General features: G+C 47.1%; 1 protein-coding gene across 1 annotated transcript in view; it reads left to right on the top strand.

Moving 5' to 3' along the window:
- The window catches only part of sema5a (sema domain, seven thrombospondin repeats (type 1 and type 1-like), transmembrane domain (TM) and short cytoplasmic domain, (semaphorin) 5A), a 136,960-nt gene extending 121,072 nt beyond the window's left edge, over nt 1-15,888 (top strand). Inside the window, exons 17-22 of the mRNA XM_080019970.1 lie at nt 3,378-3,587; nt 7,892-8,062; nt 8,198-8,353; nt 9,904-9,948; nt 10,185-10,396; nt 14,127-15,888. Coding sequence (XP_079876096.1) covers nt 3,378-3,587; nt 7,892-8,062; nt 8,198-8,353; nt 9,904-9,948; nt 10,185-10,396; nt 14,127-14,246 — 914 coding nt within the window. The 3' untranslated portion in view covers nt 14,247-15,888. The remainder of the gene's footprint in view (nt 1-3,377; nt 3,588-7,891; nt 8,063-8,197; nt 8,354-9,903; nt 9,949-10,184; nt 10,397-14,126) is intronic.
- Nucleotides 15,889-16,470: the final 582 nt, after the last annotated feature.

Genomic DNA, 16,470 nt, shown 5'->3' with positions numbered 1-16,470 from the left:
ACCTCGAAACAAGTTAAGGGATATAATCTAAATGACTCCTAGTTGGACGCGAAACTCACCAAAACTTAAAGCATTTTTCAAGATACAGGTGTTGGTATTCCTGCTGGGCATTGCTGCCTGACGCACCTCCTCCAGTGCCTTTTGAACAGGTGTGCTGTGACACCCCACTGAACACATTCTGTGGGCCTAAACGGGTCATCGGCTGGGGACCACCACTCATCAACGTTTCGCACCTTTAACCCCAGTACGTCTCGCGGTGGCGGTGCGATGGCAGGGATCTGTCCCTGCCACCCCCTGCTGATGCCGTAGGTGTTTGTCCCCCAACCCTTCTGCTTCCTCCTTGGCCACAGCCAGAAGCTGCCTTTCTCCACCTCCTCTGCCAGCTCTTTCATGGCTTTCCGATGCCCCGCTCCTGTACATCCCATGTCGCGGAGTAGACGAGCAGTTGAGGAACCTACGAAGCCCCTACACCCCGACTGGCAACAAATTGCTATTTATTCAACCAACCAAACAAAAGAAAAAAAAAGCTCACAGTTCATATCACTGTTCTTAATGTCCCTCTGAGAAAACTGGTCACTGCCCTTGTACGATAATCACACGTGAAACAAAAAATGAATCCAAAGGGTCGGGCTTCGGAAGACCCCTTTCAAATGCAAAAATACAACAAAAAAGTCAATGCATTGCAGTCCAAAAAAAAAAAAAAAAAAAAGGAGGTCAACTCCAAACAGAAAAGGTCTCACCAGCCTCCTTAACCGGGCCCCGGTCTGACAAGGTTTCTCCGGCACCGTGGTCATCAGTGGATGCCCATGATGCAGCTATTGGCAGCTGAGCGTCCCCAGCAGGATCCGGGTTAAATATTGTTATTATTGAGGTTTCAAGCACAGATAGCAGAGGCCAAACTCTTCCAACTAGTCCATCTGTCTCGCTCTCTCACCCCCTCTCCCCCCCAGGACACAAGAACACTCTCCCTTCATCCACTCTGCTCTCTTTCCCTCCACCCGTTTAAATGAACAGCGAACAGTTAACAGGGAGGGGATGCGTGACGACCGTGATGTTAACCGGTTGTTATTGTATGTGGTAAAGCGGGATAGTCAAGCATGAATGAATAAGACGGATAAGGTTACACCAAGGGATTACGGTTTTAACCACATAATGTCTGCATTAACCCACTCACGCCACAAACACATACTAACACCTTCGATCACACATATGCACAAATACATACACCACCCATGCCGCACATACATATATATTTGGATGTGCACTGTGAGGGACCGAGCTGTCAGACACAGGAGTCGCAGATCGTTGTAGATTTCAGCATAAATTAAGGTTTGGTTTTTTTGTTTTTTTAAATGTAAACAACTTCAGATGGGTTGCAAAAACTAAGGTGCAGGGAAAAACATTTACTAAAGGACTAAAGCACAGTAGGAATGGACCTCCCCAAATGAGACAGGAGGGAACAAACAGTATATAGGGCAATGGCCGAACCAAAATAGACACGAGAGGGGCGAAACAAAAAACAATACGATTGTTAAAATTTTTAAACAGGGAACTTAACTTAACTTAACACTTGCACATTCCTTTAAAAAATGCAGAATTCAGTAAACATATAAACCTCCATCCATAAAAAGGGATTATTGTCAAAGTAAATATAAAATGAACAATTCCCCCATGAGGTCGAATTGCTTAATGGACTCTTCCACAGCTTGAGTCCTGCAGCTGTGGATTCTAGTCCTTCCCAGCCAGCAATAAAAGTGTTATATGAAACAAAACCCACATGTCAATATTATTATTTATTTTTTATTTTTTTGGTTTGTTTTATTTGTTTTTGTATGTGCATTGTGAAGGTAGTGCACAAATTGATAAGAAATTACAGAAATAGGGAAAATACACAGCCTGTTTTAACTTAGACTGTGTACGGGTGTGGGAGCGTCCATCACGTGCACACTTACATCTGTTTTGTCTGAGAGGAGTAAGGACAGGACATCACGTCCCAGTTTATTTGGAGCGGCTGAGGACTATTGGGTAGGGCGCCGTGCCCTTCTTTATTTGGGGCTGCGCCCATGTTACTGGTAGGCAAAGATGAATTCTTTCAAGCGGTGCGTGGCTCTGCCGCAGATCAATAGAATCAGTTGCTTTTATCATCAGGAGTGAGGCACACTGTTTATTTTGGCAACAGGGGGCCAACCTCTCTGTAAAGTAGGATTAGCAACACAGTACATCAGGGCAGTCATTGTGTGTGTGTGCGTGGGCGTGGGTGTGCGTGAGTGTGTGGTGTGTGAGAGAGAGAGAGAGAGAGAGAGAGAAGATCATGAAACACTCCATTGGATGTGAAGACTACAATCGCTCCGGACATGAGGCGCTTGACAAAGAAGCACAGGTCACCGTGGCGGAGCGGGCCGTCCATGGCGCCACCCGCTCAGAACCAATAAAGAGCCGGGTCCTCGGCGGGCTTGTCAGCGCCCGAACCTGTTCAGGGGCGGGGTGGATTGAAGCGCGCCGCCAAGGTCGGCGGTAGTTCTGAGGAGGTCGAGGCTTAGCGATAGGTAAACACACCGTCCTCTGACTGACGCCCGTGCCGGGAATACGTAGCAGCCGGGTCGTATTTGTGCGTTCGTACTGTCTCCGGAAACCTGGCCAGACAGTGGTGGAAGAAGTACTCGTACCTCTCGTACTTAAGAAAAGTGCAAATACCCCATCACAAAATGACAAGAGTTAAAGTGAAAGTACCACATTGATTCTACTTACAAGTTAAAACTCTGGAAGTACTGGCTCTTAAATGTACCTGAACTATTAAAAGTAAATGTACTTGTCATATCCAGCTCCCTGATGTAACACAGCCTATTTCTGGACTGATTCCTCTTATTTTTGATATTTATAAATAGAAATCCGGATTATTTTATTCGAACTAAAATAATTGGTTAGTGCTAGAAATGTAGCCGAGTAAAATGTATAGTATTTTGCTTTGATATGTAGTGGAGTAAAAATCGTAAGTCTCCAAAATTCAATGTACCATTTGCAGATACTGGAAAAATTTCCACCACTGGAATCTGAGAAATATTGATTCCCCAATTCCGTTTATCATTTGAACCAAAGGACTCTACTTTTTTTAATGGGGAATGAGGACAATGCAATAGTAACATGAAAGAAACAAGGAGTAGAGAGGTTAAGTCATTTCTGTCTCTCTTTATCACTTTCTATCTATCTATCTATCTATCTATCTATCTATCTATCTATCTATCTATCTATCTATCTATCTATCTATCTATCTGTCTGTCTGTCTGTCTGTCTGTCTGTCTGTCTGTCTAGTGCAGTTTTCCACTACATTACCCACTAAGCTCCAGACTGACCCTGTCCCTCCAACGCTTCCTCCCCAGGTGAGGTGCTCCGGCTGGGGAGGATCTCGGGCCACACGGTGAACGGCGGCTGGTCGTCCTGGAGCTCCTGGTCCCAGTGCAGCCGGGATTGCAGTCGCGGGATCCGCAGCCGCAAGAGGACCTGCACCAACCCGGAGCCCAAATACGGGGGCCAGACCTGCCTGGGAGCTGCACAGGAATACCAGGAGTGCAACGTCACCCCCTGCCCAGGTGAGAATAGAATAGATACAGACTTGGAAGCAACACAGCCTCTTGAGCAGCACTGAAGTGGATCGGAGCTGAGTGGAGGTAGTTTTAATTGAGCTCCTCAAACCCCAAATTACCACTGCTTAGCTACACCCTCTGCTTCACTTGACTCCACGCTGCAGTCGACAGACTTTTGATCCCTTTGGCTCATGTGACATCAATATACATAATTTGAATGCGGTTGAACGAGGTTGCTTCTGAACGCTACCCAACAAAGAGACTCCAACACGCACGCCCACAGCTGAACGCAGACCACCGTGCCACACCTCACGTCAAGGAAATTGATTTGCACATTGCCTTTAATATCCCAAGAGCGCTGAACGAAGAAGTACAGGAATGGCAACGCCCACCCCACCCGACCCCATCCTACGCCGCCCCCAGCGAAGCACTGAGAGGCACAGATGGAAATCAGACGCAGATAAGAGATGTGTCTATGACCCCAATTTACACCAGAAATCCGCGTGACAATCCCTGTGGCACCCCAGTGTGTAATTACATTGCTGGGTAATTATGCCGCCTGCTCGTCGAGGCCTTATTCTGTTGTGAAAAGCTCTGAGACAATGCATTTTCTCCACTTCTCCGGCAGGAGAGGGCGAGAGGAAGCTTTCTAATTAAATGAATACTCCGTCTGACAAGGGGAGTAATGTTCTGTCTAAATGGAAATCCAGTGCTTCGTTTAGTGCAAAGCGCACCTGGCACGCAGCATGGGCGCCGAGCGGAAGGTGCACAACTCCGTCTGGGCTGATTATTAATCGATCGCCACGGAGAAGGGCACGGGTGTCACGTTAAAAGTCAGGATGCGTGCGTTGTTTTCGCCAGCCTACCCTACTACAAAGCAAAGCAGTAGCCATCAATACTCTAGCACAGCTTTTTAGCCAAGCTTTTTCATATCAAGCGCCCTCAACGTGATATGCATGAGGGCCACAGACCCTATTTGATCAGATTTGGGGACTCCGGGACCCCATTCTGAGAAGATTATCATTGTTAGATATCATTTCTGCCACTTCCATACCTGTCTACACGATAATACAGTAATAGTACATTACAGTGTAATAGAAAAGTATAATAGTATCTAATAGTATAGTACAGTGATAGTCTTGCCATGCGTTTTTTTTAAGTCCATCCTTGGTTTGCTGCCTTCTTCTCTTTGTTTTTACGTCTCCCACACTCTTGGCAGCCAACAGCGACGTTCTCAGTGCTTTTTGTCATTGTCAGTCCCTGCCGTCCTGGCAAGAAAAGGCCTTTTCTCACTCTGCACCTCCTGCTTGGAATTCACTACAAAAAGACCTGAAATTGTCAGATATGATTCAACTGGGGGACTTTAAACAACGCAAGTTATTATTTATATTATTTGTTTTTATTGGAGAGGGACTCTCTTGGCATTGGCTCTATTGCACATGAACACTTTAACCTTTAATATTGTTTTATCTGCATTAACCTTGTTTATCACGTTACTTGTATTTAAAGTTTTTTATTTGTTTTGTTTTGTTTCGTTTTCTGCAACCGAATGTTTGTGTGATGCTGCTGTGTGATCAGGACTCTCTTGTGAATGAGGCTCTTTTGTAAATGAGAATAAAGGTTAAATAAAAAAGAAAACAATTGATAACAGTGATAAGAATGATCATTATGGTCATTTTTGTCCGTTCTCTGGTGGTGCTGACGTCTTCTAAATTAAATTATAGTGACGTTTATTACTATTACTATAACTATTAATCATTCTGCTTGGGACCGCCTGGAACCCCTTGAAGGACCCCTGGGTTCTTCTTGAAGAACGTTCTGTAATGTTCTTCTTGGCTGCCTGGGTGCGAGATTACTGTGGTGATATTCGGAAGCGTCGGCAGTAATAATATCAGTCGCCAGGTGTGTGAATGATCCCAGACTCCAGTTTGAGTTGCAGTTTAATACAGACGCAGCCTCAATTATCGACTCTGTGGAAGTCGCTGTATTATTGAAGGCGGGTGGAATGTGCCGAGCCGGCAGCAATTATTGTCACCAACCTCTGAGTGTAAAGGATAAGGATAGAGGAAAAGGTGCTGTGTCCACCATCCATCTGCTTTGGAAACAAATGAAAACCGCGTCGTTTCCCCTTGGTCCGTGGCTGCGAGATGAGGCGATCCGTCATCGAGTGCCGGGAATCGAGCGCTGCGTCACTTTGTGACAGAGAAATTACACAAGATGACAAAACCTGTCAGCGGCTTCAATTACCTGCTCAGCGCTGCCAGCGCCGGTTCTTTAAAGGCAATTCTCAATGTGGCGGCCTGCTGGCGTCGGCAGGGTAGGGCGGGCCTCGCTCTTGCGCGGGGTGTCGGTCTGTCGGGGCGGGACCTGGATCTGGGCCTGCGGTCCGTGCCTGGCGCCCGCCGCCCGGGATCTACGCCTGTGTCTGCGTCTTGCGCCTGCTGATGGGGTTGGGTTGTATGTGTGCGCCTCAGGGGTGCAGGGGGGTCCTCACGCTCCCTGACAGCGGGCTACGCTCCTCGGGGCCGGGCGTGGGGGTTGCTCCGCGGGCTTCCGGCTTCTCTGGGGGCCGGGGGGGGGGGTCTTCTGTGGCTGCAAAGCGGGGTGCTCGGGGCTTTCCTGCGGCAGTGAGGCGTCTATACGGCTGCGGGACTCAGGGGGGGCTTCGGGGCCCTTTCCGCTGCTTGGAGGCGCCACGACATAATACTGACCTTATACACCAGAACCAATTGGGACAAGTCCTGTACGCTCACCGGTGGACACTTCACACACACACACGCACACACACACACACACACACACACACACACACACACACGCACACACACACACACACACACACACACACACACACATTACCAGCACCACCAGCACTGCTTTGAACACACCCCAACACCCTCCTGGTTGCATCCCTCTCCTTTCCCTCCTCATTTACTGCAATAACTATGACAGGAAGAGGCCTAAAATTAACTCAGTTTTTTCGATACACGATGTCGTCCGATGTTTATGTTTTTCCATGTACATGTTGTCGTTCGGTTCTATGTTTGTTTGCCTCACCCGTGGTGATTCTCCGCCCCCCCCCCCGAGCAGTGAAGGGGAAAAAAAAAAGGCAATTCTCAAACGGTTCCAGGAAAAATAAAATTGTGTTTCTCCACCGCTGAAATGAAGTGAGGATTTTATCCCGAGTGATTTCCGAAAGCGCTCTCTCTCTATTGCTATTCTCTTCTATCTCTATTGCTGTGTCGCTTGGACAAACATGTTTCTTTTTTTTTTTTTTCCAACCTTGCTCCCTCCCTGACATTATTTTATTCTCTCAGTATTTTTGGCCGATGCAGCCAAAGGTGCCTCCGCCCCAAGCCTCCACCCCATGCCGGTTTCTCTCTCCATCTCGCTCTCTTCCTTCGTCTTCCTTCATTTTACACTTGGTGACTGGGGTAGTCTTGTGGGGGACTCGGATGTTTGGCGCATGGCGCCACATGAAGGGAGAAGCAGCGACAAGGACCGCGACGGTTCATTTAGCTTCATTAATGAGAGGAGGGACTGAGGAACCGGGGTTCAGGGGATTGATGCAGCAGTTGCACATTAGGTGTCGTAAGCACTTCAAAACAAGCGCGCGCGCACGCACGCACTCGCAAACGCACACACACACAAACACACATTTCCTTGTTACATTTACCTGGATTGGTATTTTCTCTCAATATTGTGCCAACGTCATAACATTAGGGTAGAAAGTATTATTACTCAGTAATAGTACAGGGAGTTTTTCCACAATGTCCATAAATATCCTGATAGAGTATCTGACTGTAAATATCAAATGTTAAATCGAATGTTAGTCGAATGTCATGAATAATCCTGCTGATGTTCTGTACATTCAACTATACAGTCATTTATTTTCATATTAGTTTTACACCGGAAAAAATTCCAGTTTTTCCAAATAAATAGATAAATAACATAAATAGGTAATAAGTAGGTAATAAAAGGTGGTAGCTAGGTCAAGATATAAAACATACGTATGTAAACGTCTGAATATAGTACATTATGAAGACATCCATATTTTAACACAAAATATCATCTGCAACAGTACTGAACCCATATTGTGAGTTTTGAAGTTTTGAAGGTTTCGATCACAGACAAACATGTCAAAATTGTGTGTGTGTGTGTGTGTGTGTGTGTGTGTGTGTGTGTGTGTGTGTGTGTGTGTGTGTGTGTGTGTGTGTGTGTGTGTGTGTGTGTGTGTGTGTGTGTGTGTGTGTGTCGTTATGTAGGATACCACTTAAATAACTCCCCATTCCCATTCCCCTCTACTCCAGTGGACGGGAGCTGGTCGTGCTGGTCACCGTGGTCCAAGTGCTCGGTGACGTGCGGCGGCGGCCACTACATGAGGACCAGGACGTGCAACAACCCGCCGCCGGCGTACGGAGGAGACATCTGCCTGGGCCTGCACACCGAGGAGGCGCTGTGCAACACACTGCCTTGTCCAGGTACGTGCATAGCACACGCACACACACACACACACACACACACACACACCCACACACACACACACACACACACCCACACACACACATACCTATGGCGGTCCAGGTATGTTAACCGTCTCTCCTTGCGGTTCTCAGAGAGTTGGTCCCACTGGTCGGACTGGTCCCAGTGCGACTCCGGCGGCTCCCAGATGCGCGTGCGTCACTGCGACGCTCTGTTCCCCACCGGAAACCAGTGCTCGGGCAACGGCACCGAGACCAGACCCTGCCCGCCGGACTCCAACTTTATATCAGGTGACACATGCACACACGCGTACTAACCCGGCATGACTTTATTACACCGTTTCCCTTTCATCTTGACCAGCTCTGAGCTGCTCATGCATGATTAAACATATACCTTTCAACACCGTCCACTGTGGACTCACAGGAGTACGTCCGGTTTTTTGGACACGTGCAATGAATAAAGTGATCCTTTAGCGATTCCAATCCGGTGGAGACACGGTGTTATAGCTCGTCCTCCATCAGTCGGGTCAGGATTCGGGGTCGGCTGCAGAACAGAATAGTTCCCCTGCAGCCAATGAGGAGGAGATAAATCCCCGGCCTGGGGGATTGGGAACCATTTGTGACTCATTTTAGCGCAGCGAGAAAAAGCAGATTTGGCCTTATTGTATATGGCATTATGTGTCCTCGTGAGTGCAAGTCAAAAGGACAAAGAATTGTTTTGAGTGTAGCATGTTCCAAACAAATTAGCCAAATGTAGGGGCAGAAGAAGGGCTTAGAAGGACCTTCTGTAGTGTTGTTTACAGAGGAATTGCCACTGCAGTAGAACTACTCATAGAATACGTTGCCAAGGGCCAAACAACCAATATGGTGCAACTATGTCAAAGTATCATTAAACTTCCCCGTGCATTCATGCACTTCGCCTCACACACACCCCCACACACTGTAACACACACCCATACACACACACACACACACACACACTCCATTGTTATCCTGCATGTCAGACATCTCGCTATTGACGGCCGATAATGTGAGAGGAGCGGCGCCATCGATCTTTCTCGCTCTGGGGATCGTTACCGGGTCTCGCTGCCATTCACACCCGGATCCCCGGGCACACAAGGTTCTCTCTTACTTAAAATAAATAATGACACTTCCATTACTGAAGCCACTGGCGATTACCGAATACGATACGAGGGAAAAGTCCCGACTGAAAATGCTTACTTGAGTAAGAGAGAAATGGCGAAGGACAAAAACTTTGTCAGAAAGTGACCCAAGAAAAAAAGTACAGAATTTTTAGCTCAACTCAACAAAGTACGTACTAAAGTACTTGTACGTGGTTACTTCGCGAGTCTGCGAAATCTCATGTGGCGATTAATCTTTCGGGATGGTGAATCGCTTTGAAGCATAACATCTGATCAAATCTCAAAGTTGTTTTTTTTTTTTTTTTACACCGTCCGCATTAATCGCAATCAGCATTAATTCACAGCGATATAATTGTGAGCTATGTGCTCGTGAAAACCCTTTAAGGATCTTTGTAGGATTACCCGTTTTCCTTTATACCTTATCATCCATCCCCTTTAATGGCCAGCGCAGTCCATTAAGGTTCATTAGCGGCGTCTTGTACTCCATTTTCTTTTAATGAGCGCTGATACTTTTTTTTCCGCAAACCACTCCAGGTGCCGCGGGCCTGATTAGCTCGGCGGGGTTTTTATTTTACGGTGCTCTGCCGCATACCGGCGGCAAGCTTTCATCTCGGCGCTCACCTTCGAGGGGGACCATTTGAAAGCCCTAATTTCACCCCCCCCCTGCCTTTTGGGGGCTTTTTCTTTTCCTTTCCCCAGAGGTGTCCATCGCTCGCTCCAGTCAGGAGGAGATTCACTGCGGAGGTAAGGCGGAGCGTGGAGGAGTGAAATGAAGAGTCATAAGTGACACGGAGAGAGAGAGAGAGAGAGAGAGAGAGAGAGAGAGAGAGAGAAAGGATTAGTAGAAACTTCTCGAGAAGTTAGGCAAACGTGAACCATTTAGCCGCTAACGTTTTTTTCAAAGGGATCGAAAAAAACAAAGCGGGAAAAAAAAACAAACCCAAAAGCCCCTCACCTCTCTTCTCCCCCGGCGCGGTCAGATTTCAACCTCTTCCACATGATCGCCGTGGGCCTGAGCAGCTCCATCCTGGGCTGCCTGGTGACCCTGCTGGTGTACTCCTACTGCCAGCGCTACCAGCAGCAGTCCCACGACGCCACCGTCATCCACCCCATCTCCGCCGCGCCGCTCAACACCAGCATCACCAACCACATCAACAAGCTGGACAAGTACGACTCCGTGGAAGCCATCAAGGTCTGTCCGTCGAGACTCGCCGCCCGACGAAAAAAAAAATATGCGGCCGCCGTTATTCTTCCGGTCCGAACTGTGAACAATGCTTTTTGGGGGTTTTCCGGGCGGTCTGGGTTGCTGCTAGACGGGCGTCCCGCGTCGTCCTCGCCGCACCTGTGTGTACCTCTCTCCGGGTCTCGTTTTAAACTCTGTGTCTCAGTCTGTTCTGTGTCAGTAGCAATACACTGCTTTCTCATAGCACACCAGGTAGTCGGCTCGACGCGGCGCACGTGTAGATGAGCAGGTTGGCGGCTTCTCCTCGTGTCGACCCGTATTTCCACTGATGAATACTGAATACTTCGAGGAGAAGGTTCTCTATTTTTCTTACTAACTTTCTTCACTAAAAGTGCTGGTTCCCATCACTCGGGACTGTTCATAACGCTTTACTATTAAGGGACCTACCACTCTGCCGCAGCTTCTCGCGGTACTTGAATGCAGTGCATTGGCTCAAACATTTGGGCCTAAAAAAAACAACTTTGAATCTCCCTTTCGAAAACGGGAAACTCACATATACTTTAACTTCTTTTGAATAACAGTAATATCACATTTTTTTCCAAACTACTTCTTTGCAATTATCGCAGTGTCACGTTGGCTACAGCAGGTTGCAAGTAGGAAGTGAGGGGACTTCCTGTTTCTAGTCTCTAACGTTAGCATGTTGCTAAAAGAGCTGATTTGTAGTGTGCAAGTGCAAAAGCCTAAATTAAACCCTGAAAAACCTGATAAATTGCGCGGTTTGCCACCTTTTATTTCTCAGTATAACATACTAAGAAATAAATACTACTATACTATAGGACTATAACATATAAGAATGTCATATGAGAACGTTATTGTAAGCTTCCCTTTTTCGGAAAAGGAGAATTCACGTTTTTTTTTTACCCTGCCGGACTGCATTCAAGCACAGAGCCAATCTTCAGCAGAGTGCTAAGTTTCCTAATAGTAAAGCATTTGATGAGGTTGTGCTCATAAATAATCATTCAAAAGGCCTGCGTTTGAAAAAATAGCCAATCTACCCATTAAGTGTAGAAAGAGTTGAGAAAACACTTCAAAGTGCCCATCGGTCGCCCCAGTCAGGCTACGAAATAAACAACAACCCGTGTCCATGTTGCAGCCACGTCTTGACTGTCAGTGGTTCGTGCTCTTCCACAGGCTGCTCCGGGATCCAGCTGGGTTTAATTCAGGACTTCGCAGAGATCCAAATAGGTGTTGCGGCCGCTTCCACACACCCTGGACGCCCTTTGAGACAAAACCAATATGCCACTTCACAATTCAGTGGAACACTCGTGCGTGCATTTGATAAAATGATTTAGCTGACAGATAATGAAAAAAAAGTACAACTAATTTGGCTCCTTAATATCTATATCATTTAGGTAAAGTCATTTTTAGTGTGAATGTCTATTACTGTTGTCAAAACAACATTGTACGATGGGTTGTTTGAGCAAAATTCAAACTAGATGCGCCGCTGAGAGGCGAAGAGCCCCTTGGCTCAGAGATACGGAGAAGAATGCGATTTTCACCGCAGAATAAAGATTCGCTAAGTGTTCATCCTTCACGCAATTACGCTCCTAGCGAGCAAACAAAATCCAGCTCTCCATAGCAGATCGAGGTGGATCTGGATATGGACAGCCTGCGTTTGGCAGAGCACAAATACAAGAGGAGCTGCGAGACGAATGAATCCTGTTTTTTTTTTTGGTTTTTTTTGTAAGTGTCTTACAAAAAAAAAAAACGGGGCGCGAACGCGTCGTTCACGCCCCGTCCTCTCTTGGTGAGGCAGCGCCGACGCCTTGCGGAGTAATTTAACCATAAAATGTACAATCTTTGAGTGCCGATGACGGGGAGAGATGAACGCCTGGCGCCGTATTGCGGGACGCGGTGTATTTTTAGCTCATGCGCTGATGAAGCCGACACACTTAACGTCATTACTATGTGCCGCCCGTCAGTTTCGGAGCGGCCAGGTACATGCATATTGCTTTTTACTGGAATACCGATTCATTTCCAGAATAGGTGTGGAATATGTCTTTAGAACCGCAAAGATAAAAAATAAATAAAAAATAAGCGCGTATTTTGGTTCTGTGTGGTACGTTTCTGGGCAAAGGCTCATTGCAGGGTGACTGTTGCCGTGCCTCTCCTCCCTACAGCCCGACGTCTCGGTACTCTTGCCCCTGGACGACCCCGGCATGCGCCAGCCTCTCTCTGCTAACATGGGCGTGTCCATGCGGGGCCTGGAGATTTTCTACTAACCACTGACCTCTGACCTCTACAACATCCCGCCTCTCGAACCCAACACCCCCCCCCTCCCCTCTGACCCCCCCACAACCCCCCCCCCCCCGACAACCTCTCGATCGCAACCTCTACTTCCTCCTCCCCGTCGCTGCCCCTCCAGCTTACTGCGGCACTCCCTGTGTGTGGCAGGTTGGAGCACCGACTCTAGTTTCTCTTTTTCTTCATCCCAACCCTTCCGTCCTGCAAGACCCCCTTGCCCTGGCACCCATCCCCCCCTCTCCCGCCAGGCTTGTGAGAAGGCAGTGTATCCCCTCCTTGTTGTTTTTGTCACTCCCCGCCAGGCCGCCCATTTGCATGTGTTTTCATTTCCCGTCACCGTCTTCCTCTTTGTTTTGTCCGCTCTTGTCGGTTTGTTCTTTTTCGTGGGTTTACCATCGCAGCCGGGAAAAGGGAAAACTCATTGTGATGCTTCATTATATTCCTCCCTGTTTCTACCTGTCTCGTCGCCAGTGCCGCCCTATTGTTCCTCGGAAATTTCTCTACGCCGCAAAAAAGGGGGGGAAACGCGACCGCTCGCACCTCTCGGGATAAATGAGCATTAAGGCGGGCGGTTTAGGTAAACGCCGCGAACGGCCATCGAACTGCGCTCGTTGTGAGGCAGTCGAGGGCCCCCCCGCGGCGGCGCAGGGGCTTATGTGAGCCGCGGGAACGTTGATTACCATTCCCTCAGTGTGCAAATCACATAATGGGTTGGAGCAGAATGTAGAGAGTCTTTTGTCCGGCGCTCTCTCTACCGGCGTTGGAGACATCCATCAAGTGGAAACGCAGTATCATCAAGTGTTGAATTACGCCGCCCCAAGGGAATCGCGTGACTCAGAGAAAATTGGATATGCATGCGGCCATTTGCCAAATTGCTAATGTCGCAGCACGTGGGCAGCCCGTTCGCTGGGGTGCCAAGACCGGGAGGGACGGGGAGACGACGACCCCATGGCTCTCGCTTATTGCTTAACAGACAAAATGGCCCCGCGTTGATTGATTTTATATGGTTTAGCGTGTCCTCAAGGACGGCCAATCGGAGAGCCATAAAAACTACTTATGTCGTGCGTTAGAGATGACAGAGGTGGACATATGGACACACGTCATAATAATTTTTGTCCTGTGGCGTTTTTCTTTTTGGTTTTTTTCCCAGCCTGTTTTCCAATGCTTTGACCTTGCTTTTGGCGAAATGTATGTTCCATTCACCGAGCGGCTCTTCCCATTGATTTGTGTGGTCGCTGCGATTCCTTTACGTTCCAAACGCTTTTTTTTTTTTTCTCCTTTTCTTTGTCAGATGGATTTGCTTCACCTTTTGTCATTTCTCGAGCTGTTTCAACATAGAAGCCCGCACTGACTCCCATCTCTCTCCCACTCTCTCTCTCTCTCTCTCTCTCTCCCTCTCTCTCCCTCTCTCGGCATCTGTCTCTTTCCTTCGCAGGCCTTCAATAAGAACAATCTGATTCTGGAGGAGAGGAACAAATACTTCAACCCTCAGCTCGCCGGAAAGACCTACACCAATTCATACTTCACGGACCTCAACACCTACGACGACTATTAAGCGCTCCATCCGGTTTGGACCGGAACAAGGATGCGAAAACTCCATTTCATGCCGTTCTTCAACTTTTTTTTTTTTTTTTTGGTATTTTTCGTTTTGCGATGAGATGTGTGGTGTCACTTTAAGACGGTGTGACGCTGAGACTTATTTGCGGCGGCAGCGTTGACGACAGAGGGAAACTTCTCTAAGGTGCCTTGGGGTACGCCTACCTTGACTCTTAACAAACATATGGACTCATTTTTGCGTGTGTGTGTTTTCCAGATGTCGGTGGGGGGTATGACTCTTGATAATTGTGGAAAAAGACTCTTAAGAGATCGTTGGTGGATCTGATCTCTTTTTAACTTCCCTGCGACGCCATCTGACAAATGAGGGACCCGTGTTTTTAAACCGAGGAACATCACCTTCTCTGCCCAGAACTTCTCTGCATGAACTCCATCGTGTTTTCTCTCCCGTCGCTCCGTTTGTTTTGCATGATGGTCGCACGCATTCCAGAGTTTGGGACGATCGCGATGTGTCGGGACTGGTTTGTTGTCGACAGCTCTCAGCCCACCAAAGCTCCTGACCATGGCCGCCAGATTGTACCATGTAGTGGGGGACACGTGTGTGGGGGGGATGTGTCCCCATCACGCACGTTGCTTGTTTTGTTCCAGTGGGGAATGGAGTAAAATAAAAAAACCTACATCTAAAATAAAAACACACTGTTTTGACACACCATCGCTTGTGCGCCGTGGGCACATTCGATATCATCAGAGAGGAAGCGATCGGGCCGCAGAGCCCGCCCTGCGGGGCTATTTTAGATTTTAAAACATTAGGGGCTGAAGCCCCGGACGCCCACCCTTACAACGCCACTGTTGCCAACTTTCTAGTACCGTAATACCTGAAAGTGGAGGGGAAAAAAAATCCGGGTGTCCCTCCTATTCTGGCGCCCCTGTCCTGACCTGGTGACGACGCCAATCACAGTCCTTTCCAGCACCCAGTCCTCGTCCAGCACCAGGATGTAGATAGTGTTCTGATAAAATGTGTCTGTTTTATTTTTATTTCCATTTTCATTTTTCCTACAGGCTCCTGCAGAGTCTTGTAGCAAGTGGTAAATTCAAGTGTGAAATTCTTTTTTCTTTCTTCTTCTTTTTTTACATTTCTTGTTCATGTACAGTAACTTCATTTTGAAGCTTTTTGTCTGTAGTTTTTTATAAATACATTTATTCAATATCTCAAGTGTCAAAAGAACAAAAAAAAAGTTTGGTTTGAAATGTAATGATTTACTGTATGTGCATTCAGAAAAAGAAAAACACCCAGACACACGTAATGCTCTGGATTGACTACGATTTTCGTCACCATCATTTTTATATTTTTTGTAAAGAGAATTTAAAATTTTGACATTGTCCGTTTATTGCCTTTGGTTGCAGAACAAACAAAAAAAAGGATTTGTGAGGACACCATTTAATGTGTGGATGGAGTGAAGGAAGAAAACTATCGTTAACTAACCAGAGCGAAGGTCATACACCAAACAAGTTTAACCCATCAGTGTAACATATTTCTGTTGAAAGTGTACATCCAAAAAAATGTTACTCAGTGGTTCTGTTGTAATTGATTTTTTATATATATGTTCGCTTGTGTTAATGTGCATAAATTAAAAAAAAAATATGCTTCATATACAAGAGAGTTGAGTCAGAGTGTGAATTGCGCTACATCAATGCTTAAACTGCATTGGATGGCGCGAGGAATAGCCCCTGTGCCGCCACGGTAACAATTTCAGGAGCGGATCCACTTGGATAGTTCCTGGTACACAGAAATGTCCCTGCAAGAGATGCTACTTTTTGAGGGAATGGGAACCATTGTGGCGGAGTTTGCCAACCGCAAAAACAGCTGATTTAAACGCTCAGCGCGGCACTTGCTCGTGGAAAATGGAAAGCCAGAGCCCGAAATACAGCGACCGATGCAACCAGCGTGTGTCAAACATTTCATATGAGACCAGTCGCACAATTTGAGTCAGCTCCCCCTCATCTCCATGGCTTTAGATGCGGCTGGAAATCAACCACTCGCTCTTTGTCTTTCGTATAACTATATCTGTGTTCATGAACGGTCAGTTCTGCTCTGGAATTGTGAGTGGAATTATCACAAAAATCATTAAATCAATCAAATTATTTATTTTGGCGGAATGCAAAGTGTAGATCATTCATATTCAATGTGAATTACACCAAATAACTTTTTTTTAAATTTTATTCTA

The sequence above is a fragment of the Zeus faber genome (genome assembly GCF_960531495.2).
Source record: "Zeus faber genome assembly, chromosome: 19".
Classification (NCBI taxonomy): Eukaryota; Metazoa; Chordata; class Actinopteri; order Zeiformes; family Zeidae; genus Zeus; species Zeus faber.
This window is presented reverse-complemented; position numbering and strand designations above follow the sequence as displayed.